The following is a 25,786-nucleotide window of genomic DNA, read 5'->3' as shown; positions in this document are numbered from 1 at the left end:
AGTACTAATTATCTCCCTGTGTAAGATCATTTCACCCATAAGAAAATTCTCCATATCTCAATCAAATACTCAGTTGATTCTGAATGGGTCAAGCATAAGTAAATAATTGCTTTTCACTGAACATAGATTTAAGGAATTGGGAAGAAAATAACATCATAAGAAGTTGGAGATATTTTAAAACCTTAAATGTTTTGAGGAGAGAACCCAGTTTAATTCACAGGTATAGTCTTCTTTTGTTATAGACTCATTTCTGTCTAGCTAATTAGTTAAGAGTGTAAGGAGGGTAGTCTATGCATTTTGAACTTCCTAGGGTCACGTTCAAAATAAGCCCACAGCAAACCTGGAAGGTCAGGTTATCCCAGGGCACGGAGACTAGCGTGAACTCTAATGTTGAAGAACTTTCCTTCCTTGAAATTGAAGGGGACAGGATGACTGGTGAGGTCCAAGCAAACGTGGGCGCTTTTGGTCGCTTTGATCTTATTTTGAATGTGCTGGCCTAAATCTATATCCACTGAGTATCCTGAAAATATTGAGGGGTCAGCAAAGCGTATTCGACTCTTTGCCAAAGCACTTATCCTAAGGTGTCTCCTAGCCATGAGTAGTTCGTGAGGAATTTAATCCATGAGCTTTCGTTTCATTTACACTAGACTCATCAAAATGTCAGAGGGAGGTATTGAATGTACAAGAAACCTTAAAGTTTATGAGGCCATTTAAGGCATTTATCTCTGAACCAGAAAATCACAGTGTACCAGGAATCCTCAGAACTCAAATATACTGGGGGGACAATTTCATTTTGTCTAATACATCCTAGGAAACCTTGGAATTGATTCAAAATTTCTGAACCCCAAATGCTAGTCTAACACTTAGATGTACTAATGACATCCCAATAACAAGTACAGGGCAAGAATGAGAATATTTAGCATTAAAAATATCCAAAGGTCACATTTTGAATAATTTACTTTGAGAATCTGCATAGTGGCCTGAGGACCTATGGATTTAAAGTTAAGTCCCTTCCAAGTGACAGAAAAGTAACTGGCACTTTTAAAGTTTTCACCCATTAAAAAGGAAGTTGTGATGAATGAATCTTTGACACTCTGTTATATTTTGTCATTTTAAAATCCTTTAAAATATATAATCCATATTTAATCTCATCTGCTTAAGTGAATAGGTCTGATATTACTATCTCCATTTTTAAAAGGGGAAAATGGAATTATATGTAATTTTGATTTTTGTTGCTTTAGTTGCAATAATATATACCTTGTTTTAGCTCTGAGCTGTGATTCTGTTTAATAATGAGTTGTGCGGCTGATAGCTTATGTAGTTTTTTTATCTTTATGTTCATCTTTCCCATGCTTGAAAGAAATCTTTGACTTGGGTTGTTAGTAAAAAACAAACCAAACCAGAATTCCTGTTATAACACAAAGCATGAATATTATAATTGGCTTAAAATTCAGTTCTAGGTTTTCTCCAAAAATAAAATGCTTGTTCCAGCATGATTCTCTTCCTTCCTAATTCTTCGTATTTGCATTTTATATTGGCCTTTTCCTGTTGGGTAACATAAGTGCAGCGTGTTCTTTGGGCTTAACGTATACTCCATGGTCAGGTCAATTCCATCTGGGCAGAAACTAAGAAGTGGGCCAGAACGTATTTAAATTATGCAATTGCCTGGAAATACTTTGTTTAACTTACACAGGTGTGCTACAAAATGTGAATGGAAAATATTCTCCCTTAATAAATTGTAATTCAAATAATTAATTTAAAAAATTGAGCCAAAGATTAAGACAGTTGTCCATTGTCTAACATCATTCACACAATTTGATGGTGGTCTTAATATTATTGAATTTTGGTGAACTGATTATTATAATCAATTAATCTCGCAGATTTCATAATTCCTGGCATTTCTTCCTTCCTTTTTTGTTTCTCTTTCATCAGCTGCTTGACTCTCCAAAATTTGCAACTAAATTAAATGGTCATCCAGGTAAAAGTTTATTGGCATGGGAAGCCTGTGACTAAAGAAAACTTACAAAGCAGATGTCTCCACGCTGTCAGTCAGGAACATTCAGAGAAGAAATGCTCTCTTCCCTGGGTATTCAGGGCATCTCATCCTCCTGGCTTTCCTTTCCACCTTGGACAATCCTTCTCCTTCTCCTTTGCTGCTTTCTCCTGAGTTCGTCAAATTATTAGCGTTGATGTGTCTCAAGCTTCGTCTGTGGTCTCTTTTGTCTGATCTCATCTAATCGTTCAACTTTAAAGTCTTGATGCCACTGTCACATTTCTACCACCAACCTAGACTTCTCCCCTGAATATGGATGTTAATATTTAACTACCCACCAGCCATTTTCACTCAGATATCAACCGTATACCTGAAACCTAACACGTCCATAATCAAAGTCTTGCTCTTTCTTACCAAACCAGCTTCTCCTACACTCTTCCCCATCTCAGGGCAGGCTTTGCAATGATCTCTGCCTCCTCACTGTTTCTCACCACCCTCTTCCCCATCCAGTCCAGCCAGCAATCTCTCAGAACATAACCCGTAATCTGACCACTTCTCACCACCTCCACCACTACTCAACTTGGTCCTGGCCACCCATCTTTGTCACTTGGATTGTTGCAGCACCTCCTGACCTATGTCCCTGCTTCCCCTGTGTCCTCTTGAGTCTACTCTCTACACATCAGCCGAGTGACGGCTAAACCTAGGTTGTGTCCCTCCTTTGCTCAGAACCCTTTAGTGTCCTCTGATCTTTATCAAAATTCAAATCCTTATCATAGCCTACCACCTGTGGGTTCCTATTACCTCTGACTTAGCTCCTACTCCTCCTGGTCTGGTCCAGTCACACTGACTCCCTTCTGTTCTCCAACTCTCCAAGCACAACTCTGCTTTGGTGGCTCTAAACTTTCCATTATTTCAGACCAGAACCTGTACCTCTCAATACTGCTTTGTTTTACTTTCTCACATCTCTTGTTCTTTATTCACATATCTTCTAGTGAGGCCTTTGCTGTTCATCCTCTTTCATAATTATATTCATAGCATCCCTGTTCCTGGAACTCTCTATGCCACTTCTTTTTTAAAATTTTCTCCTTAGAACTCATTACCATGTAAATAAGTCTATAGATTTTGCTTATTCATTTCGTTTACTTTCTGCCCCTCCTCCCCCAACTAGAAATAAGGCCCCTACTCTATTTTATAGTTCATTGTTATATTCCCAGCTTCTAGGGTAATTCCTAGATTCCTAGAACATGGGGTAGTCAATATATATTTGTTGAATGAATGAGTGAGTGATTACTTTCCATCTTTCACTCCTTAAGTGAAAGCAGGAAATATAAGAATATGAACTATTTGAATTGTCAGACTTGCCTGTTTTCTTAAATAAATATTATAATCCAACTTGGTTTTTGAAATATGTAAAAAAAGTTATGAGAATATGCATTTTTAAAAGCTTTATCAAACACCGTTTTTTCCCCCAAATCTAAGAAAAACCCACTGCCAATCAAGAAATCAACATTATATTGAATTAATTGTTTTCTGGGTCACTAATGAACTTGACTGTGCTGTTACTCTCAAAGCGCTAAATATAGCACATATCGAACTAAAGGTCCTTCATGATCCTTGAAACTTCCTTGAATTTCTAAAGAATTACCCAGGCTTATGGGAAGAAGTTTTAATGAGACATTGTGCTGTTCAGGAGAGAAGAAATCATAGTTTTTGACCTCAGGGGCATTGATGAAATAATAGAGCAAAAGCTCTAGGGAAATTAGTTTTTAGGAAGTGGAATCCAGTGGCTCATTGCACATTCTAAATAGCATCAGAGTAAGAATGACAGCCTGGCTGATTGGGTTTAGTGATGTGGATAGATCTGGCTGCCATCTCATCCAAAGTAGATGGAAAACTCCCCCCATGTCAATGAGATCTTACAAAGGTGGAAGGACTGTTGAGCAACAATTCATTCCAGGGCTTCATTTTGAGTGAGAACAGCAGGTAGGCCAAGAGAGATCAGGGCAATTCAGGACTGGAATTTTAATCAGTGAAGATAGATAATCTTAAATTTGTGCTTGTGCCTGTCCTGATTTGTTCAATCCACAAACATTTATGGAACACCTGCTGTGTACCAGGCACTTTGTTGGAGAGGGTCCACACCAGTGATCAGGAAAGATATGATCCCTGCCCTCATGCAGCTTCTGTCCCAGTGAGGGACACAGACAGATAGACAGACAAATGAATATATAAGTGCAGATTGTGCTGGGTACTTGAAGGGAGGACAGCATGGTGCTGGTGGAGGGAATAATAGGGCTGCAAACCAGGTTCCATGAAGAGCCATGAGGAGCTTCATGGGTGGTGCTGGTCCTGAAGCATCTGGGTCAGCTCTGCATGTGAGTCCTTGTGAAGACATCCAGATCTGAGGTCAAGTCCCACTTCCCACTGGCTGAGAGACCTAATACCTCTATCCTCTGCTTTCTGTTTTTCTCCCCCTGACTCCCCACCCTCTGCCTTATCAATTCTCTCCAGTTTGAATTCTTCTCTCCAGCTTTACTGACTTGATTTCTTCACCACTAAAACCTCCCGTAGTCCCCTCTATTCCCTGTTGATTTTTGTTTCATGGAGGTGTGTTTAAATTGGTTTCTGAGATGTAGGTCTATCAGAGACTAATGTGCACATACTCAGATTTTTAATTCAGCTGAGCTACTCACATCTTTGCTTCAGCTACCATGTCTTTTGTCCCTAAATTATGAGCCACTGTATCTTAAAATAATAACCATGTTATAATGTTATTTATGCAGTGCCTCACAGTAGGTGGCAATTAAGGACAGATTAGACTGCTCTGAGCTAATATGTAGCTCTTGCCAAAAGGATTTTAAATCCTTAGGTACTTGATCAAGGTAGAACCACATGTTGCCACAGGATACAGGATGGATGTGGAGTGGATTATGGTAATAAACCAATAAATAATAAATTAATAATATAGTGATAGGGTAGTTTTTAATCTCCCAGCAAGTGGGCATAAATCAGAATTGCGTTAAAATGAATTTTCCAATTTCAGTAGCTCTATGCCAGTCTGCTGGGATGTGAATCCCAGTGACTAGCATCATCTCTCTCTCCCTCCAGCATCTCTGAGACTCTCTTAGGAACACCTGACAATTGCTCCTGAATGGATCTGCACAGGTTGCCACTTTGTACTGGTCTCTGCTCCACCAGGGACCTCAGCCCACACTCAGTGGTCTCTAGATTGCCTGGCAGCAGACACTAGCAAGATCCTTCTGGCTATTAATGGTCTCCATTCTGTCTAGGGTGGTGCCAGCACATGATTCCTCACACAGTAGGAAGGAGAATGCATCCTCCCTTCTTGTTCTTGTCAGGGAACCTGACAGCAGTGCTTCTTCTTAAACTCTCAAGTTTTAGGAAATTAGCAAATAAGTTCTTCCAGGTCTCACACTCATTCCTTTGTCTCTCCAGGATATGACTGGGAGAGTTCATCCACCAATCATGACAATCTACGCCAAATCACTACACCTTTCGAAACCTCAGGCTTTGTAGCTGAGTCTGGTTATTCATACTAGGTTTCTTCTTTTCCTAGAGTTCATTCCTACCCAGAGCCTTACTTTCTGCTCTAGTGAGGATGGCCTAGATCATGCTACAACAAACAGCTCCAAAATCTCAGTTGCTTAAAACAATGTAAGTTTATTTATCACTTATGCTATATGTTCGTCATGGATTAGAAGTGGAGGGAGGAGGGTTCTGCTCTCTCTTTACTTAAGGATATGGCTAACGGGAGACTCTACCATTTGGATAGTTTCCAGTCATGGTGGCACAAAAGAGGGACACTCTATACCAGTGCTCAATGATTTTCCCCTGGAAGTGACATGTATTACTTTTGCTCACCTTTCATGGCCAAAGTAAGTCGGGTGACTATGCCTACCTTCAAGGGGCCAAGGAAATGCAACCCTGCTATTTGCTTTGAAGAAGAACTGGGTATGTTGGTAAACAGCACTCATAATGATCACACCTCCTTTCTTGATGTTTTGCTTCTGTATCCTTCTCCTCTCTCCCCACCCAATTCTGCCCCTTAAGACGTATCTCTCATTTGTATAACCTTCAGTCTTATAAATGGCTCAAGGTTCCTCCATATTAGTTAGTAGTTCTAACCAAGGGTCTCTCTTGTGTTGTTGGCTTGGACTTTAGTCATCTCAAGGCTCAACTGCTTTTAAGGTCACTCATGCAGTTGTCAGACCTCAGTTCCCAGCCATGTGATATAAACTACATTCAACATGTAGAGAGCTGCATTTAATATAATAGCCTGTGTCCCCCAGGCTGAGAGAGAACAGAAAGAGACTTCCCAAGACAGGCAGGAACCACAGTCTTTTATAATCTTATCTTGAAAGCGATGTGCCATAGCCTTTTGCCAGATGACCAGCCCTGGGACAGTGTGGGAGGAGAGACCATACAAAGATGTGCATACCAGGTGGTGAGTAATTGGGGACCATCGTGGATTCTAACTGCCGCTTTCCTTTAAGAAGGCTCCTCACCTCCCACATAGATCCAAGGCTACAAATAAATGCTTTCTGAATCTCAGCTTCTGCCAAGCAGCATACCCGACACAGAGCAAATATAATTTAGAATATAAATCTAGAATTTCTCTCTAGGGGGTCACTTCATTTAGACTAGTGTTGGTCTTCTTCTGTGCAATTAAATAGTTCTTGTATCAGTGATTTTCTATGCCCCATATCCAAGGAAGTGCACTGACTTCCACAGAACATTTGCTTTATGGTGTTCTATTTTTAAGTCATTTGTGTTTAGGTGATTGTTGTACTTTAAATGTTAGCAGACATAATATATAGCAAGTAAGAGCAAATAGATACTTGATATTTTTTCCTGCCCCTTTCTAAAGAGGGATGAGCTAAGTGAGCTAAGTGTCACTTTAAATAGGACACTGGGAGGAATTAGAAATCGTGACACAGTCGCAGAAACCCCACATTAAAATCCAGCCTTGTCACCACTCTGTGATTACACATATCAGTATTCCTTTTGGGCCAATCAAGAAATCATTGAATGATACTAGAGGGAAAATACACTTTTGTAAGGAGAAGGAAGATCATATTTGGAAGGAGGAAATATGCATGACCATTATAGTAACAAATACGGGAATACATATGTGAATTTTTATGCACTCTTGGTTTTATTGAGCAAAAGTAGACAGATTTATTTCCTTTCTTTGTTAATTGTTCATACAAAAATAAACCCTACTGTGCAGGAAGCCAGGCACTCCTCCCTACCTCCTCTTGATATTGAAAGAGTTTATTGAAATCCTTAAGTCGGCTTCGTACGATCGTCCCAGTGATGTCTCTTGGATTAATTCAGTCAAACCGTGCAGTGTGACCAATGCAGACAGTCTGTGAGAAGCACATGGGTAGCTCGCCTCTTCTTGATTTTTTTCTGCCTCTGTTGTTTCTGTATTTTGGTTGCTTTTATCCTACCGTCTTGAATCTCTTACACCCCAAATGACAGTATGCTCATTCTATGCAAGGTTTCTCCTCCTCCCCGCCCCCTGGCGACATCCCTTCCCCCAGCTACATCTCACTTCATTCCCAAGAAAAACATCGCCCTCCCCTCTCTGCTCGCTGTGTTTACATTTCTCTGCTCTTTTCCTCTCTCCTCCTGGCATGCTGGTTTAATCAATTTTACCAAATGACTTTCCTGGCAGCTGTAAAAAAGAAAATCCAGAGCCAGTTAATAGCAATCTAATACTGTACTTTTGGTCATTTCTCTGAAATGTACAGAAATGTTGGGTCATCGGATTGATTTTTAATGATCTAAATGATCAGATGTCTCAACACTGCACTGCAGCAGCCTGATAATAAATAGGAAAGGGGAGGGGCTTGGGCGCTGGGTGCTCACTCAGTGCCCCATAAATAATCCCCAAAACACCAGCCAAAAGGACAATGTAAAATAGGTCTTTGCCAAAACATGTATTAGCATTTTTAAAGAAAGTCATCTAGCTATTTTAATTTTGCCTATGGAGGAACTAAAACAAGATGTTTTGGATGAGGGTTTAGAAAGTCATTGATATGGTTAGTAATCAAACTGCAGCCTAATTCTATGCGTATCTGTTGACATAAGCAGGACGTCAGTAAGTGCCTCCCAGCATCCCCAAATAGCATACTGGCGTCTCAGAGGTGAGGGGAACATTGATTATTCTTTGTCTGAAAGACAGTAGAGCTCTCAACGTATACAAAATCAGTAAATTGTAAAACAAGCCACTTGCTTTTTTAGCCCTGTAAGAAAAATTTTTAAAAACATAAATATGGGAGAAAGAAACAGTGAAATATTATGAGCCCACCATAAAGCTTATTAACTAGTTGTATGACTTCAGGTGACCTGCTTAACTATTCCATGCTTTGGTTTCCTCACTGTAAAATGGGCAGCCTAGCAGGGGAGCGGCAAGTCAGGAGTGTAGCAGGAGTCCTGCACTTACTAGTGATGCAGCTTCTGATCATCATGACCCCATCTGCCACCTCTGTCATTGTGCCTCCCAGCATCCTTTCCCGCCGGGTCTAAATCCACAGGACAAGGCTGCTGTCCCAGGGCAAAGTGGGTTTTGGAGTCTAATCACAGCTCAACCACTTACTTTCTGGGTCCGTGGGCAGTAACCTTACCCTTCTAGCTTCTTCCAGCTTCCTCATCTATAGTGTGGGGATGTTAATACTCCCTTTATAGGGTTATTACAAGTATTAAGAGTAATAACTTGTGTAAAACTCAGTGCATAAAATCTTTCCCCAAAAAAGACGCTCAAAAATGTTAGCTTTATTTCACCCTTCTCCCCTCATGTCCAATGTTCCTAAGTGGTATGTGAGAGGGAAATAGTTCATTTCTTATGCCAACGCTTCGGTTAATACAATGCTCTTTTGAGGCGCTCAGCTCAATTTACATAGCTAGAGATACATAGATACTCTCTTTACACCAGGGAGACTTGGGGCTCACACTGATGAAAGGGGTTTTTATGTCTATTTCCCGTCTTATATAGTGTAGTTCTCCTTGAGAAAGAAGGCACTGTTTCATTTTAAAAGGCTGGATCTTAGTTATCTATAATGAAGTAGCCAAGTTGGGCTGACCACCAGTCTAATGAATTTCTGTTGGATCCCTTCCATTTAGTCTGTTTCATGGCCTGGGTCAGACAGCTCACTAATGGAGGCACTGAACGATGCCACGTCGGTCCAGATGGTGTGACTGAAGAAGCTCATTTCCACTGCTGGTAAAATTGACCCAGAGGCCCTCTTTGTTGATGATATCAGGAGTGTGGTCTTTGTGTTAGAAAGACGCCATCACCCCTCTCCCCATCCCATATTGTAAGAAAATTAGACTCTAATAGAAAAAAAAAACAAAAACAAAACAGAGCCCAAGAGTTGTAGTAGCAGGAGTTTATACCCTCATTTGAGAAATTCTGTATTTCTGGGATAAATGAGATCAATTCTGGCCTGTAATGACAGTGTTCCCTGTGGTTTCCAGATGATGGAGAAAGTATAGCAACAAAGCAAAGCCCTACAGATACCTTGGGGGGTGGGAGTGGAGAATAAGACAGAGAAGAGACATAAAACAGAATTGAGTTTGATGAGTTGTTTTAATTTTATTTAAATTTGATGTCTTTAGAAATCGATTTATAACCAAAACTATAAATAAATTTTACGTAGGATTAGAAAGCTATCAATCGATTTATTATAAAATGTTTTGATGGATAGAAAAATCCATTTTGACTTTGGATCACCAGTTCTTAAATACTGATTTTTATTTCTGAAAACAGCAAGTCACATACACATTTTATAAATCCATCTCATTGTCTTTATACATAACAAAATAATTTTGATCTTTTGTTTGTGTTTTGTGTTTGTTAGTATGTGTTGGTAAGCATCTTCAACCCTATTATATGTTTGGAGGCTTGGAAGTTACTAGGGAGGGGGGAGAAAGGTATGGCCTCTCCAAGAACTCAGCCTGTGGTCAGAGAGACAGAAACAGGATTCTTTCCTTTCTGTCAGCAGTTCCAAAATGAATATCCGTGTGTGTGAGTGTGTGTGTATATGTGTGTGTGCACGCGCATTTGTACTTGGGTAAGCATTTCTGTAGGATAGACTCCTGCCAATCAAAGGTATGTGTGTTTTACATTTTAAAACATCTACTAAGTTGTACTTCAAGAAAGTCTTTCCAATCTATCTTTCCACCAAATGTTATGGGTGTACCTGTTTCCCATCCCCTCACCAGCACTGGATATTTTTAGTCTTTAGTTTTTACCAATGTGATAGGCAGAACATCTCATTGTAGTTTGCATTTATTTCTTTGGTTACCAGTGAGACAGAACATCTTTTCAAATGGCTATTGCCTACTTGTACTTCTCATGTGGTGTTTTTTGGCATCCATTTCTCATTTTTCTTTTGGGTTGTTGATTTTAATTATAATTAATTATAAGCTCTTCTTGAAGCAAACAATACAGTCATCGTACCACGGCTGTTTACAGCCCTCTCTGCTAACTCACTTTGCAGAAGCCTATACTATTTAGCTTTTTCAGATTTCTACATTGTTATTTTCCTTCATCCCTAATGTAACATTCCTACCATTGTGGTCAGCAGGTGAGATGGCAAACATTTGAGGAGGACAAGGGAAACAAATATGCACTGATTTCTTATGTGTGCTACGTGGGTAACCTGTACCTTCTCATGCTCCGTCGATGGCTTACAGTAAAACCGAGCGCATCTAAGAAATAAGTATCATTGTTGTTTTCCAATGAAAAAAAAAGAAGACTCTGTGAAGGTTGAGAAATGAGCCCAAGGTGAATGAAATGATAAGACCTCAGGTCTGTCTGATAATACCAAAACCCTGGGCTTCTTCCAGCAAACCATGCTTTCTTTAGAAACACTTCTGTTTTGCTAAACCTAGCAGCACAAATTAGCCAGTTTATAGTCAGGGCTTTGAGAAGATGTAATGCAGAAAGAGCTGAAATTGGGGCTTGAGTTTATCAATCTCAAGCTTTTGTTGGGGACTCAAGGAGAGAGGATGAGGCTCATGACCAGAGGGGTAAAATCATCCCTGGATTAACTTGGAGAACGGAAGAAAAAATGGAAAAGGCAATGTCAAAATCCTGAGAATATGATTCCAGGAGCATACCGGTAGGAAGAAGGGAGAGACAGTCCAGGTATAAACGTGAATACATTTCACTGTTCGTGAACTATCAAAGAAACAGCGTCAACAGAACAGCAACAACATGGACTGGAGAACAGTTAATATTTGTGGTCCCTATGCAATGCCATTCAGACAGCAGAGTTTAAAAAAAAAAAAAAAAGCAGAACTCATACTGCCACGGTGTCTCCCAATAGCAGGCGTATTCAAATACCAGGACCTACCTTTGTGGGAAGAGGATTAGTTATACCTCAGCCTGTTTATCCAAAAGCAAAGATGTGGGTGGCAGGATTTCTAGAAGTGTCTTCTTGGAGTATCAGGGACAATTACGGTGGCTCAGGCCACTGACTTTCAGTCAGTCCCATCTGGTACTTTACAAATTAGCTCATTATTCTGCTGTTCTTATGAATGTGCTAGTCTGCAAACATATCGTTGTCACAAATTAGTCACCTAATGTTTCTCTGAAAGTGATTTCACCTAAACCCACCTACATCATCACATGGAACAGCAAAACAGGTCCTTGCTTGATCCTCTAGATGGAATTCAGAAAAAATTATGATATGCTCTCCAAGGGATTTTTGGCACAAGCATCACCTCCCGATTTCCTAAGATTAGAGTGTGATCCTTGCCCTGAGTACTAACAATATCCTGTCATACTAGAAACCTCTTCAGTTTCCCCTATGAACTCCAAGAGAGATCCAAGCCTGCTGATAAATGATGGATTTGCAAGTTGAACATTGCTTTTGTTTGTTTTTATTTACATTGGTTGTCACAGGTGTCATCACAACTGCTGTTTCAGTTCTAACTAATTGCAATTTTGAGAATTAACGTAAACATCTGATTTTAAAAGTGGTTTGTTTTTGTTTTGTTTTGTTTTGGGGGCAGATGAGCTTACTCACTAACTAGTAGAAAGGAAAAAGAATTGTGAGAAAGCATAAGCTTCCCTCTCCTAACTTGATTACCTATTGAGAAGTGCCCTGGATTATATGAAATATTTCATGGTGAACTCTCTCAGGGAAGATGCCTTTGGTCCAAGCTGGGAGCTGCTAACTCAATGGCTTAACATAAGCAAATAAGGAAAATGTACTGTCTTATCACAGGAAGTCTCAAGGCAGAGTGTTCCAGGGACGGTTATTCAGAGGCTCAGGCCCATCACCTAGGTCTCCTTAATGTCTCAGCACACTGCCCCTTTGCTCAGCCTGGCACTCCTAATTAACACAGGATAATGGCCCCAGCCAGGCACAGCGTCCAAAGGCAGGAAATCAACCCTGGCTTCCCTATGCTTCTCTTTTTATGAAACACTTCCAGAAGTCATCTCAGCCGACTTCCCTTTATATCTCTTTGGCTAGGTTTGGTCTTATGAATCACTGGCCAGAAAATGGGATTAGACTGTTCAAGGTTTACCCTTGACTGCATAGGGGGTTGTCTTCTCTGAGTATTTAGCTGCTACAAAAAGTAAACTCCCACAAAAAATTGGATTTCTGCCAGTAAGGAGGAGGGAGGGTGGATGCTGAGTCCTTTAAAAACAGCAGTGAAGGAATCATGATGTGAATCCCATGGTAATAAATGTGAGAACTGAAGTTTCGACAAAGAAGCCCTTTCCCAAAGTGTGGTGTCAGCCCTGAGTTCCGAATTTCAAAATAGGTGGCCAAGAATCAGGTTTATGACTTTTGGGGCCTCTATACAGGGTCCCTTTGCTCAGATAAAGACAGAAATAGAGTTCAGAGAGGAGAAAGGAAGAGCAATTTATGAAAAGCTATTAATTTTTTTTTTTAAGGAAGAGATAACTAGGTAGTGCTGTGAGCCCTACCCTCCGCTCCCTCAGAGCGGGCTACTGCCCTCATTCCCATCAAGCCCAGGAAAAGAGGACGCGATGGGGGAACTTTCCCCACGGACCAGATGTACACCACACTTAAGAGAGAGCTGATCTCGAGCCATTTTGTCCTTCCCAAGAGGACCATCTGGGAAAAGCACTTGGACTTCAACTGCAAGACACTGTAGGGATAGACCACTAGGAAACCATGGGCTTGGTGGGGGCCAATTACCCAGCAGCGCCCGGCAAACAAAGCCCTGCCTGAGTCATAGGAGTTGCAGCCAGGGGCCCAGCGGGGATGCAGCTGATGGACCCAAAGAAGTGCCCAAGAGATGAAGAGGCAGCTTTCAACATCTGCCAGGACCCCAATGCAAATGCCATTTTATGATAGTGCCAATTCAGAAAACACCCTCCTCCTTCCTTTCATCAGCTCTCTCCATGCTCTCTGCCCCAGCATAGTCAGTACCAGCAGCTGGGAAGTCAGGCTAACCCCTGCCTCACCCACTTACCCCACTGCAAGCAGCTAGTCTGCAGTGGGCCCAGCTGGGAGCGGAAAGAAGATGTGCGCTAAATCAAGTTTGGTGTTTTGGATTACAGTTTGGAAGGGACATTCTCATTTCTGAATAGAATCTGAGTTGATGGTTTAAAGAGAATATAAAGCTCTCCATTGCCTAAGAGGGCCCAGAAAAGTCACAAGACTTTCTCCTTAAGTATAAGTTAAAGGGGTAGTGGGAAACCAAAATAAAATGTGTTTTGAGTACATATCCCATGTCCTTATTTTCAAAGACTTTGTTACCATATTAATACTCTTTTAAAAATATATTTTTAATATCCTGATAATACCATATCACATGTGTATCACTCCTTGAGTGTTTCTCCTTTCTGTCTTCCTCTAATATTTAAAAGGAAAATTACTTACACACTCCAGCAAATATTCTGATCTTTAACATACCTATGCACCTGTAGAAGAATCTCAAAGTGATCTGCATTAAAGGTGTGGGAAGCAGCAAGTCATTATGAAAAATAAGGGAAATGGAAAAGTTGGAATTAATGGTAGTGCCTGTCTGTCCCACTCCACTGCCTCTCACTCGCCCTTGTCTTTATTCTCCTCTTTAGACTCCTTAGGACTCAGAGTTTAGTATTGTCACCTGCTCAAAAAAGCTGCAGTCTCTGAGGTGAGGCCACCAGGGATTCCAGGTTGCAACAATCGCTTGATCCTTCTCCTTTGGGAACAAAAATATTCAGCCCTTGACACAGATACACAGTGGTAGCCTCATCTAAATGGCCTGTGCCACCAGTCAGTGGGTAATTATTGGGCAGAGGAAGAAAGGTGAGGAGTTTATATTTTCATTAACTTTGTTCCTGCTTCCAGCACAATTTCCATTCTTTTAAAAATGAAGCAGGAATTTAAAAAATTGAGAAATCCTGATAACAGCCCTACCTGTTGCATCACCAATCTAAAGAGGATGGGGGTCATTGAGAAGACAGGAGGAATCCTAAAAGTAAACGTACTATTTGATTAGCTTTGCTACTTTATTTTGTGGGAAAATGTAAAGTTCTTTTGTGTCTTCATCCATTTTGCAAACCTTGGAACTAGGAATGACAGATGAAATCATGTCACATTTCACACAATTCTTCCTCACTTACAATGTGCTTCCCATAGAGAAAAGTGTAAGCTACATAGCTAGGCAACTGGATCATGTGTTACTATTTTTCTGTTTCATTCTGTTTCAGTGTGGTGTTCATGTTTGCCAGTTTGTATCTATTAAATGATCTGTATGGTCTGTAGTGATGTTCTTAAGGGTGGAGTGTGCCATTAGAGAGAGAGGCAGGCTAGCTGACAGTTTCAAGTGCTCAGCACTATGGATTGTCCTCCAAGTCAGAGTATTTAAAACAGCAGAGCAAACGGTGTAAAATGCTCAGTGAAGGAGGGGATATCTGTCTACAATAATGAACTAGGATTTAATAACTAGCCTTGAATTTATTTTGCACTCAAGTGCAAAGAATGTTTTAATTAATTATATCAAAATGAGTTTAAAGCTATTATTTTAAAATATTGAGTTCTGTTTTTAATACATTTTAATGTTTTAAAACTGTTAAATTATTCTTTTTAAAAAATCATGTGAATACCCCTTTTCTTCCCTAAAAAGGAATTATGCCTTTCGAGTACTAAATTCTTTTACTTCATAAAGCTAATAAGAATCACCTTATTTTCCCCTTTCATTAATCTCTCTTTCTCTCTTTCTGTCTTTTGCCTTTTTATCTGAAACAAATTAATATTCAGTAAAGAAAATGATGAAAGGAGTTTGAGGAAAATAAGAAGCTGATATTTTGACTGGAAGTATAATAGATGTCAGTCATAGAAAAAGTATGCTGTCTCCTGAATCCCTGGGTGTGGATGTGGATGTAGATACATTTATTGTTAATTCCTCTATGAGTGTGTATGTGTGTGTGTGTTTTAATTTAAGCTCCTTGATTGGGTAATCATTAATTCAATGTCAAGCTAATTCGCTGTGGCTATTCCATATTATAATTTAGCATTAATTTTAAATTGCTTTATTTTTGGAGGGTGGGAAAGGATTTATGAATAGCCACATAAAATTTCTTACATGGTGACTCATCTACTCAAAAATTTGATTGCAAGGAAAAGAAACTGACTTAAACCAGCTTCTGTGAAAAAGGAGGGTGTATAGTTAATATAAAGATACAGAAGATAACAGAAGCAAAGTGTAGATGGATTATGTCGGATTTGCAAAACTCCAGAATTGAGGTGACTGCTCTTTCTGTGGCCATAAAATCATCCATTTTTGTTAGTCTCTGTGTTTCAGCTCTTTGCCTGCTTCTCTCTGTAATTGCAATAAGTTCCTTAGTCATCAGTTTGCACTTGACCCAAAATGGCTTCATCCCCTAAGTCCATAGGACATTTTGGTTCAAGCTCATCTGGAACTGACTTGATTCCCTGTTTTTCTTTTGACTGTTCACATTCCAGATAGTGAATATTAATGTTTGCTACCCAGTGAGTGAATCAGGTGGCAGTGGGTCAGGTTTTCATACCTGTTCTGGTGAGGTTTTATAAGGGTACAGGGAAGGAAAGCTCTTTAGAAAGAGCTGTAGGCAGATATAATCATGTTTGGTGTTGTGACTGATTTATTTATAATTATTTACTCAACAAATATTTCATTGAGCACTTATGCACTATTCTAGTCAGTGAGGATTAGGGACAAAACAGACCAAAAAAGTCCGGTGCCTTGGTGGAATGTGATTCTTACGATAATCTTTAACCCTCTATTTCAAAGATAACTGGAAAAAAATGGAGTAGCAATGTCATAATACAGCAAATCCAATGTATTGAAATAACAATATAGATGTGTGACTTTACATAATATCTACATTATAAATATACATGCAATGTATAAATATCATAATCATATTTGCTTTTACTTAGTTCTGTTAACTGTCAATGGTATGGGAATCTGAGTATATGTGTATCTTGGAAGCAGTAGCTGAGGTCTTTGGGTTTTTAAATATCTGGTTTGCAGACTTTGATGCAGCCTCTTTTAATTTCCTATTAAAATGACTATAAAAATGCACCCTCCCAAAATTATAATTAAAACAGCACTAAAACTCAGGACCAATAGTGACTTATTGTCAGAATATTAAAGAACCAATAAATTAGATTGAAAATACCAATGGTAGATCATCCATCCTATTCCACTCGAAAAGTAGGTAACAATAACTTCTTGGATTTACCTGGACCAGAAAACATAAACACTAGTACTACTACTGAAGTAGATATGTAACTACCTTAAGTGTTTTTAAAAAAAATACACAGCAGACACAAAGATGGATCAGAATGAAGGAGTCAGAAATCTGCACGTTTGCAGTTACTGACATATTTGAGCCGTAGTAAAATACACACACACTATTATCAAGATGTGTGATCAGATGTTTCATTTTGCAGGTAGTTCCATGTTGATGGTTCCAACTCTGAGTACTGCTTCTGGTCCCAGCTACAGTGTTTGTGTGGACATGAAAAAAGAATAAATCAGTTGTTCATTTCTCTTTTTAAGACTTGATATTGGTTTAGCTAATAATGTTAGTGGAATGTTTGAACTCTTGAATATATATTTTGAATTTGACAGTTCAGCTTTGAGGTTTCAGGTTAGATATTTCAAGTCTGTCAGAGACTCTATCTGACAAATACTAGAAATTTGGGTTTGATATTCCAATACATAGGCATTAACTGTGAATGACTATTCTTCATTAATACATACTAAGTACATTTTTCTCTTCATTGGTGTTTCAGTTATACAAATAATACATGTAAATATTCTCATTAAGAAGGTTAATCAGTTCAGATATATGTAAAGTGAAAGGTGATAACCCTTTGTTAATGAGGACTACTTTTATTTTCTTATCTCAGAGGTAATTGGTGTATATCCTGGTTCTTTTCCTCTATGTTGACATAAATATATTTTTATATATTTTAATTCATATTAAATAATTCATATTAAAGATATTACTCTGCAAACCTGAGGGTTTTTAATGTTTTACTTACCAATATTTCAGATGTTTTTTCCAAGTCATTCTTAGGAATCTATACTATCCCATAAACATGGGTATATTTTGAAGCTGGGCCTTACCTTATTACATGAGAAATATTTTTACTCCTTTGAATTTCTGAAATTAATATGATACAAAGCCTTTGGAAAAGTTTAAGGTCGAAGTGAAATATAATTCCTTTTCAGAAGGGATTTCCAACACTACCTTGTTGATGTTCTTCTTTTTTTTTTTTTCCATTTTAAGTAAATTGCAGACCAAGTGAAGAATCTATATTTTATTACATTTTCTAATGATTGAGTTTAAAGTATATATGAACAACATGCAAAGAGCTCTCTTCATGTTACAAAGTGTTTTTCTATAATTTACCCCAGAAAGTTGAAAATTATATTAACGTACAAATTTGCTATTATTCTGTTACAAATAAAGAAATTGAGTATCATAGAGGTTTAGTGAGTTGTTCAAAATTGCACAAAAAGTGAAAGTCAGAACCTGAAATTAAGGGCTCACATCTTGAGACTCTGAGACAGAATGCAAATTCAACTTATTTTTCCTTCAAATTTGCTGGGGATTTTTTTCCCATTTTGATTTTTTGAATAATAAATAGTATGTGCTTTCCTTGTAGTCTAGCATTAGGAATTCTAACACTCCTGCTTTCAAAAATATTAAAAGTGGAATTTAGCAGGTGTTCTAATTACCCCAGTTATGACATGTATTGTGGTTGGTGGTGTGAAGACTTTTTTTTCCCCTGTAAATGCATTTATTTATCACTTTGGATGAGAAGATTTAAGCTGAGGCTATATGATCCAAAGTGACTTTTGTTACATTAGTTAAATCATGAAAATTTCCAACAAAGTATCTGTTAATTTTAGGTGCTGAAAATATGTGTTTAAGGAATTTCTTTTTCACTTTTCTATTGGTGGTTGTATCCTCGGTTATAAGAATATGTAGAAATTGAATGAACTAGCAACTTGCTGAAACGTGACCCAGTGCCCTGATTCTTAGCAGCTGAAACACTGGCTCCATGAGGAGCTCCTCTTATTTCAGTTATAAAGGAGCTGAACAGCGTGCCTCCAGACTTTGCCAGAACTTGCCAGAAGCAGGGAGTCATTACTATCAACATGGTCATTAGTTAACGTTTACTGAGCGCCGACAATGTTTTTGGTGTTGTGAATACACAGAGGAAGTCACTGTTCCTTTCCGGAGGGACTGGTTTTCTGTAAGGGTGGGAGAGAGGATTGTTCTTGAATGTTCTTTTCCTACTAGGAGGTAGGACTGGGGACTGTGCTGTCATCTTGGGTCTCTTTCTACATACTGAGATGCCACTCTCGCCTGCTTATTAATTGATGATATCTATAATATGTAGAACAAAAATACGTATATTTATTCACATGCACGAGCAGAAAGTGCACATAAATTTTATTTCTATTGGAAAAATTTTTAAAATATAATTCTTTTCTGGTTTTAGGTGAAAACATTATGTCCCCCAAGATATCCAAGTGACTGTAGCTTCTATTTCCTAAGGTATAACATAACTATACTGCTAATATAGAGAATGTGCTAAAAAAAATATGCAGAGGTATTTGTATATATAAATATATTTAAACAAAGGTTATCCAGCCTCTTGAAAGAATAGGACATTTTCCTAAAATATCTGAACTGATAGTTAGGATTTCTAAAAGATTAATCATAGAACACCTTTTAGGCTCTTGCCCATATCTAAATCTAGAGTTTTTATTTCATTTCACCTAAGTTATTTAAGAGGCCATCACTGATAGTAGCTGTTGACTATAGCAGAATGTGACAGTGACAGAAACATATACGTTATCACTTGAAATTAAAGTTTCATCTCGAAAGTGAGAAAATCAGTGAGTTAAGTCATTACACCCTTCTTATCAGATTACATCCTCCATATCAAATAAGTGATTAAAGAGTTTAGGAAACACACAAGGTTTGGACCAGGGTGTGTCTTTATTCTGATTAGCATAAAGATATAACTTAATCACTTGTATTATACTCATTGTGAAGTTGAAGAGGTCTGAAGAGAATGGAGCCTGGAAACTGAGGATACAAAGATAAGACTTTGCCTTGAAAGTGTTAATTTTGTATTCCTACTGTTAGCTTTTTGTAAACACTTTTTTAAGAACCAGACTCCCCTTTTCAAACCAAACCTAGTAATAAACCAGGTAAAAAGCAAAGGGGCTTTGGTTGAAACAACACAAGTTAACTGGCCTTCCCTTTGCCCTGAGTTGACTTGAGGCAACTTTGCAAAACCACAGGATTCCCAGGAATTTAGTCTGAAAACCGTCACCCTTGGGAATAGAACCCCCTAGCCATGGCAGAAAGAGACTTTAATTACAGGAAAAGGGCATGGGGATACTAGCTAGTTAATTCTTCTCTATTTCTGAGAACTCTAAATAATCTTTCCTAAAAATGTTAGATGAGCATTTTGGTTTGCTTTGCATTTGTAGGTTACACTTTATCAATAAAATATCAATAAAATGACACTTAAAAAATTTTTTTTTCTTACATCAGTCTCCTATGAGGATAGTTAATGTGAGTCCATCCTTGAAAGACTGATTACTCTTGTGCTTGTCTTGGGATTAAACTTTTAAATAGAGGGGAAAACTAGCCTTTGTGTCATTAGAGCTGAGCCTACACCATGGCTGTAGGAAGTTTGTGCCAATCTATGGTACCCTGCTAATAATTAGTGCTTTGTTGATTGAAATGATGGGGCTGGGACCTGCCATAAAAGTAATCTTTTATGCTTACTCCTATACTTCTTAGAAATTCCAAGAAAAGATGATGATCTTTTAGTAGAAAAAATAGATTTGTATTACCTTAGTCCATCAACATTTATTCAACTTTGAGAACTTGTTTTCAAATTACGAACCTGTTAGTTCTGCCCAAATGTTGTTTCATTAAGACCACACATTTGTAAAATATTAAGTCATGTGAAATATCAGTTTGTAAAATAGTGCTCATAACTCTGAAGACCCTATTTCTAATATACATGGAATAAAAACGCTAGAAATAAGCTATTTCTATTCTCTAAGCAAGCCCATTCTTTTATATACATTGCCTTAAGTTTTCAAAATACTCAATTTAGGGTTGTTTATTAATGTGGAGTCTTGGTTCTGTGAGCTGTGAAATAAATTACATTTTTTTCTTTGTTATCCCTCAAGCAGAAATTTGGCTTTTCTACTATTTATCAAAGCTTCTCAGTTGTGTGTCCTTTCATTATAATTTGTTATACCTTATTCTAGTCAGTTGCATCTATAAAAATGGAAATAAAGAGCCAAGGAAAGTTTACTTTAAAAATATGCAGTTGAAATCTCCTCTTGGTTTAAAAATATTTTAATCTGGTATTTCCTCTAGTAATCTGATGACTAAATTATTTATGTTTTTTTAATCTATAAAGTGCTGCATTATATCATTGCCCATAAATGGGAGCACAGCTAACATGTATTGAATGTTGACCTGTGTGGTAATTGAGAGAGATTCAGAGGGGTTTTTGCTATTATTTCACCCATTGGTATCACTTTGGGATTCAGAGTAAAGTAGAACGAACTAAAGAAATAAGTAAATTTCAAATAAATGATGTCCATCATAAGGGAAAATAAATTTCTACATCATTTTTAAAATTCGTTGTATTTGCTACTTTCCATGGAGACCTACTCTTTCATATAGTGTAAGGACTAACCTTTGATTTAGAAATAGGTTAATGTTCATCATCTATCATCATCATCAAAGAACATCATCAAAGAATTAACCTGTCAAATAATCATCAAATAATGTGAATTTTCTTCCATATCTACTGCTAACATGATGTATGATGATGAAAAAATACTATCATTTTGGAGACATCTCCGAAGTTGGCATAATAACTGTTATATCCTTCTCAGCCTGATTCTGTGAGGCTAAAATAATACCTGTAAAAATAAACATTTAGAAAGCATAGCACTAATGCAAGGTGGTATTCTTTCTTACAGAGGCAGCAAAATATAGTGGTAATGCATGCAGGCTTTGGAACCAGACTTTCTTGATTTAAATTGTGACTCGTACAGGATGTTTGACCTTGAGCAAGCTGCTTTCTATCTAGTGCGACAATTTCCTCATCTGTAGAATAGGGCTAATAACAATCCCTACCTGATAGTGTTGTTGGGAGGATTAAATGAGGTCATAATGTAAAGCACATTAGTACCGGGGTTGGGACCTTGTATGTGTTCCTTGCTCTTAAATAATAATATTTAAATATCTCATATAATATCAAATTTAGAATTACTCTGTGATGCTTGGTTCATAGTATTCAGAGCTTGTTGAAAACAGCTGACTGAAGCCTTCTCATTCAAATCCCAAATGACCTTATGGAAGAGATTTAGTCCCTTTAGAAAACAGAGGTCATGAGGACACTCCTAGGCTACAGGAAGTCCCAAGAAATAGTCTCAAGTTCCTTTTCAGCTGTGGTACCATCTCTCTGAACCTACAAGTTCAAATTGCTTTTAAAGAAATCACTCAGTTCTTTCCTCCTCTCAAGAATACTTTCATGAGGATCATCATTTGATCAAAATGAAAACCCCAAATCATAGCAGTTTTTGAGACTAGATATCCTTAGACTTGGTTTTGAATTTGTGGGAAATGCCAGTCCTCCCCCACCCCCAACTCTGTATAATGTTTTCTGCTCTGACATGGCCTCACTGGGGAAATCCTAATTGAAGATAATAGCATGATGTATTAAATGTTGCCAGTATTCCATTTAATATTAAGCAATTGCACAAGAGGCTTTTTAAATACCAAAGTTAAAAGTGATACATTAATATTGAGTACATTGCTACTATCAAATCCATTCTCCTCCTGATTTCCAACAAACACCATTTAAGTGCCAACCTACTATTACAAGAGTTTACTATTTTATTCTTGCTCCAAAATGGCATTAGCGTGATGGGGTGCTTTCAGGGGATTGTTGAACAGACATTTGCAGCAAAGGGGTCAGCCTGAGGAAATGCAAAACGTCTACTGTAGGCATAGCAAGGCTTTATCTCAGCGCTCCTCAAATCCACACACCCGCTAATCAAACAAGCAGCTCTGTGGCATGCGCAGTTGCAATTGAGTGTAACTGACTTCCGCAGAACTGGCTCCACAGGATTTCCTGTCCAAAAACAACCGTGTGGTCATCTGGAGCTGCATCCTTACGGACCATCCAATTAACAAGACATCCCCTCCCCAGTATTTGTGTGTTTAAAAACAAACAAACCAACAAACAAGGGAGTCCAAGTGCCCAAACCCTGTCATTTGCAAATTCTCTCTGGACTTCTTTGATTCCCTTTCTTTTCATTGGGTGAGAAGGGGAAAAACAAAACCCAACCAACCAAAATCCTCCCTCTTGAATGTCTATTTGTTCAAGGTGTCATTTCCCCGGGAGGTTATTTACAGGTTTCTCCCCGCTGAGCTTGTCTTGCTGGCGATCACTTACTGAAAGAAGAAATCTGCTCTTTCAGGGCAGGGCGAGCTGTGCCTTTAACCCCTTTGGCCGGCTCTGCCTCGGAAGCGAGGGAGGCGCGCTGCAGTGTCCGGGAACCCACCTAGAGGGCCCCCTTGACGCCAGCACATCCCCTGTCGGGCAGCAGCCTTTGCGGCCGAGCGGGCTGCTGCAGAGTTAACGTGCAGGACCGCGGAGCCTGCAAGTGCCCCGAGCTGCTCAGAGCCGGCCGGGCGGCACAGCCCAGGGCAGAGGAGGCGGCTGCGACGATTGCAAAGGTTCCGCTGGAAATTCGGCGCAGGGGGACCCCAGCGGGAGCCTGTTGCCTTTGTGTTTTAAAAGCAGGCAAGGTCTGTATAGCTCGGGCGTGAGAATCTTTCAGAAGCTGTCAGAGCATCCGAGTCAATGACACCTATTGGGGAATTGAATTGGGGGTAAAAGAGAGAGAGCGAGAGGAAAAAAGAAAGACAGCGGGGGAAGAAATTCTTAGACAACGTTTGACCTGCAGCTGTGAAAATTCATTTTCTTTCCAAGGCAAAATATGAAAAGCCCGCACATGGTTTTGATAACAACAAATGAGAGGGGTTTCTGCAGTGAAAGGATCAATAGCTTAGTCATTTTCCTGAAAGAGAGCAGACAGCTTTATTATGGGGTTAGGCAACAGAAATGAATTTCCTCATGACAGCACCTTCTGAAGTCATGACGGTAGCTCATGGCAATCCTGTCCTGCAAAGCCGAAATTGCTCCTTGCCTTCCTACTTTTGCAGTTGAAAAACAGCGATTCTGAGATTGGAGAAAGAAGTTGGCTTTTGCTTATACATGGTTTCTAGTCCCTCTGCCCGGCTCTTTGTCCGGCACATCTCAGAAAGCAGCCCTGCGTTAAAGTGACCACACATGAATATGTGTCTAAGAAAGAAGAAAAAGCAATATTCATTTCTAAAAGACAGCATGGCAAAGCAACCTGAAGTTTTCCATTTCCCTTCTAACACTTCCTTAACAAGGATAACAAGAAACTGTCTTTTGACTCCTTTATTCCCACATTCCAGAGTCCTTCCTGCGAGGATGCATTAATTTCCACTCTAGGCGGTTGGATTTTACCGGGACGGTATTTGCCACCCTTTAGGATTAGCGATTGAACTGGTTATTTTAGTGTATTGACTAACTAGTGGAACCTCAGTGGATGGACCCGTACCTGCAGTGCTCTGTGATGTTTCTTTCTTCAAACCCTGGAAGGGCTTTTGTTGTTGTTCTTTGTCTTTTGGGGGGGGATTTTTTTTGGAATTTCATACTTGTTGCAATAATCGCCCATGGTAGCTGCTCAAACAGGGGAGCTGGAATTCATCGGTGAGAATCACTACATGTAACATAGGAGACGAGAAAAAGATTAAGGACAGAAGATCTGCCAACATGATGCACGTGAATAATTTCCCCTTTAGAAGGCATTCCTGGATATGGTGAGTAATCAATATTCCCTTGAGTTCAGAAAACTCAGAACTATAAAATTCTGTGACAGGTGCCAGAGGTGGGTTTGTCTTGAATGAGAATATTAGTATCAAGTTAGGATGAAAAGTAAAACATCTTTAAAACCAATGTTTTCTGAGTAAGTAATGGTTATGCAATAATAAATTACTTGTTAATCTAAAAGCATCCCCAATGAGAAGTCAGGTATGAGGACATGGACAATTGCTAACAGTTCATAGAAGAAAACAAAACACAACAACTTTAAGAATGACAACTATTTAACTAATAAAAGAAAAAGGGAGGTTTGGGATTTGGGTTTTGCTCTTTTGTTTTCATTTATTTGAAAATTCCCTGGGGAAGGACACACATGCATTTCTCATAGCTATTGTCAATTTGCTTGGCCTGAGGTCTTTTTGAATTTCCAAAAGAAGATTAAGGGAAGACTGAGAATGTTGACTCAGTTTTAAAATGACGTTAAGATGCGTTGGTGCCTCACACTTAAGGAATATTTTAACTATTCAAGAAATATTTCTACCAGAATGAACCAATTTAATAGAATTCTAACAGATGAATCATGGGTTTCTCAGACTTTCATGGAACTTGCTCAGTGCATTTGTTCATGTATTAAGGTTCAGGGTAATGAATTTAGGTGCCTGGACATGTAACATCATGTACCGTTTCTTGTTAGAGTTTATGACTAAATGTTTATAGGAACTAATTGCTGAGGGTATAATAAGGGCAAAGCTCACTATTTAAAAATTGCTTGTTTTTACCACGCCTTTAGGGTGGACTGGGTTCGGTCTCTTATAGCAGAAACTTTGTGAATTCGTGATAGAGGCACATTTAAGGTTGTGTGGCTACTCACCTGGTTTGGTTTGTATACTGCAATGTGTCTCATTCTGAAAGTATATTTCCCCAGGTCACTTTTGGGCTGTCCTTAGGATAAGTGATATGTCTTTCAAAATACAGTTTTCTGAGGGTTTTCTAGTTGCTTTTATGACAGCATCTCAAAGGAAAACGTTCTGACATCTTAAGGTTCCACTGAAATCCCTTGCTGCTTTGTTACAGACGTTTAGCTTGTTAGCTGAAAATCAGTTGCAGAGAAGGGTAGGTGACATCCTCTGTCACTGGGCAGGTACTCATTTTCTATCACTATCAGATTCATGCAGAATCGACACTGTGGCGTATCTTCCTTCTCTGCTGTCCAGAGCCACTGTCCCCAGTTGCTCGTGTGCTTGGGAGGGAGTCAGGGTGACATGCCTGCAAACCTCAGTGGCCCACTTCCAAGTGCATCATCAGAGTTTCCGACTCAGCGGGA

At 38.9% G+C, this 25,786-nt stretch overlaps 1 protein-coding gene across 3 annotated transcripts in view; it reads left to right on the top strand.

Moving 5' to 3' along the window:
- The window catches only part of PDE4D (phosphodiesterase 4D), a 1,019,286-nt gene that overhangs the window by 477,422 nt on the left and 516,078 nt on the right, over window positions 1-25,786 (top strand). Inside the window, exon 1 of one of the 3 annotated variants that reach the window (XM_006180364.3) lies at window positions 23,160-24,461. The exons of the other annotated variants lie outside the window; for them this stretch is intronic. Coding sequence (XP_006180426.1) covers window positions 24,415-24,461 — 47 coding nt within the window. The 5' untranslated portion in view covers window positions 23,160-24,414. Of the gene's footprint in view, window positions 1-23,159; window positions 24,462-25,786 lie in introns of those variants that run through there. 3 annotated transcript variants of the gene reach the window in all.

This window comes from Camelus ferus, chromosome 3, assembly GCF_009834535.1.
Source record: "Camelus ferus isolate YT-003-E chromosome 3, BCGSAC_Cfer_1.0, whole genome shotgun sequence".
Lineage (NCBI taxonomy): Eukaryota > Metazoa > Chordata > Mammalia > Artiodactyla > Camelidae > Camelus > Camelus ferus.
This window is presented reverse-complemented; position numbering and strand designations above follow the sequence as displayed.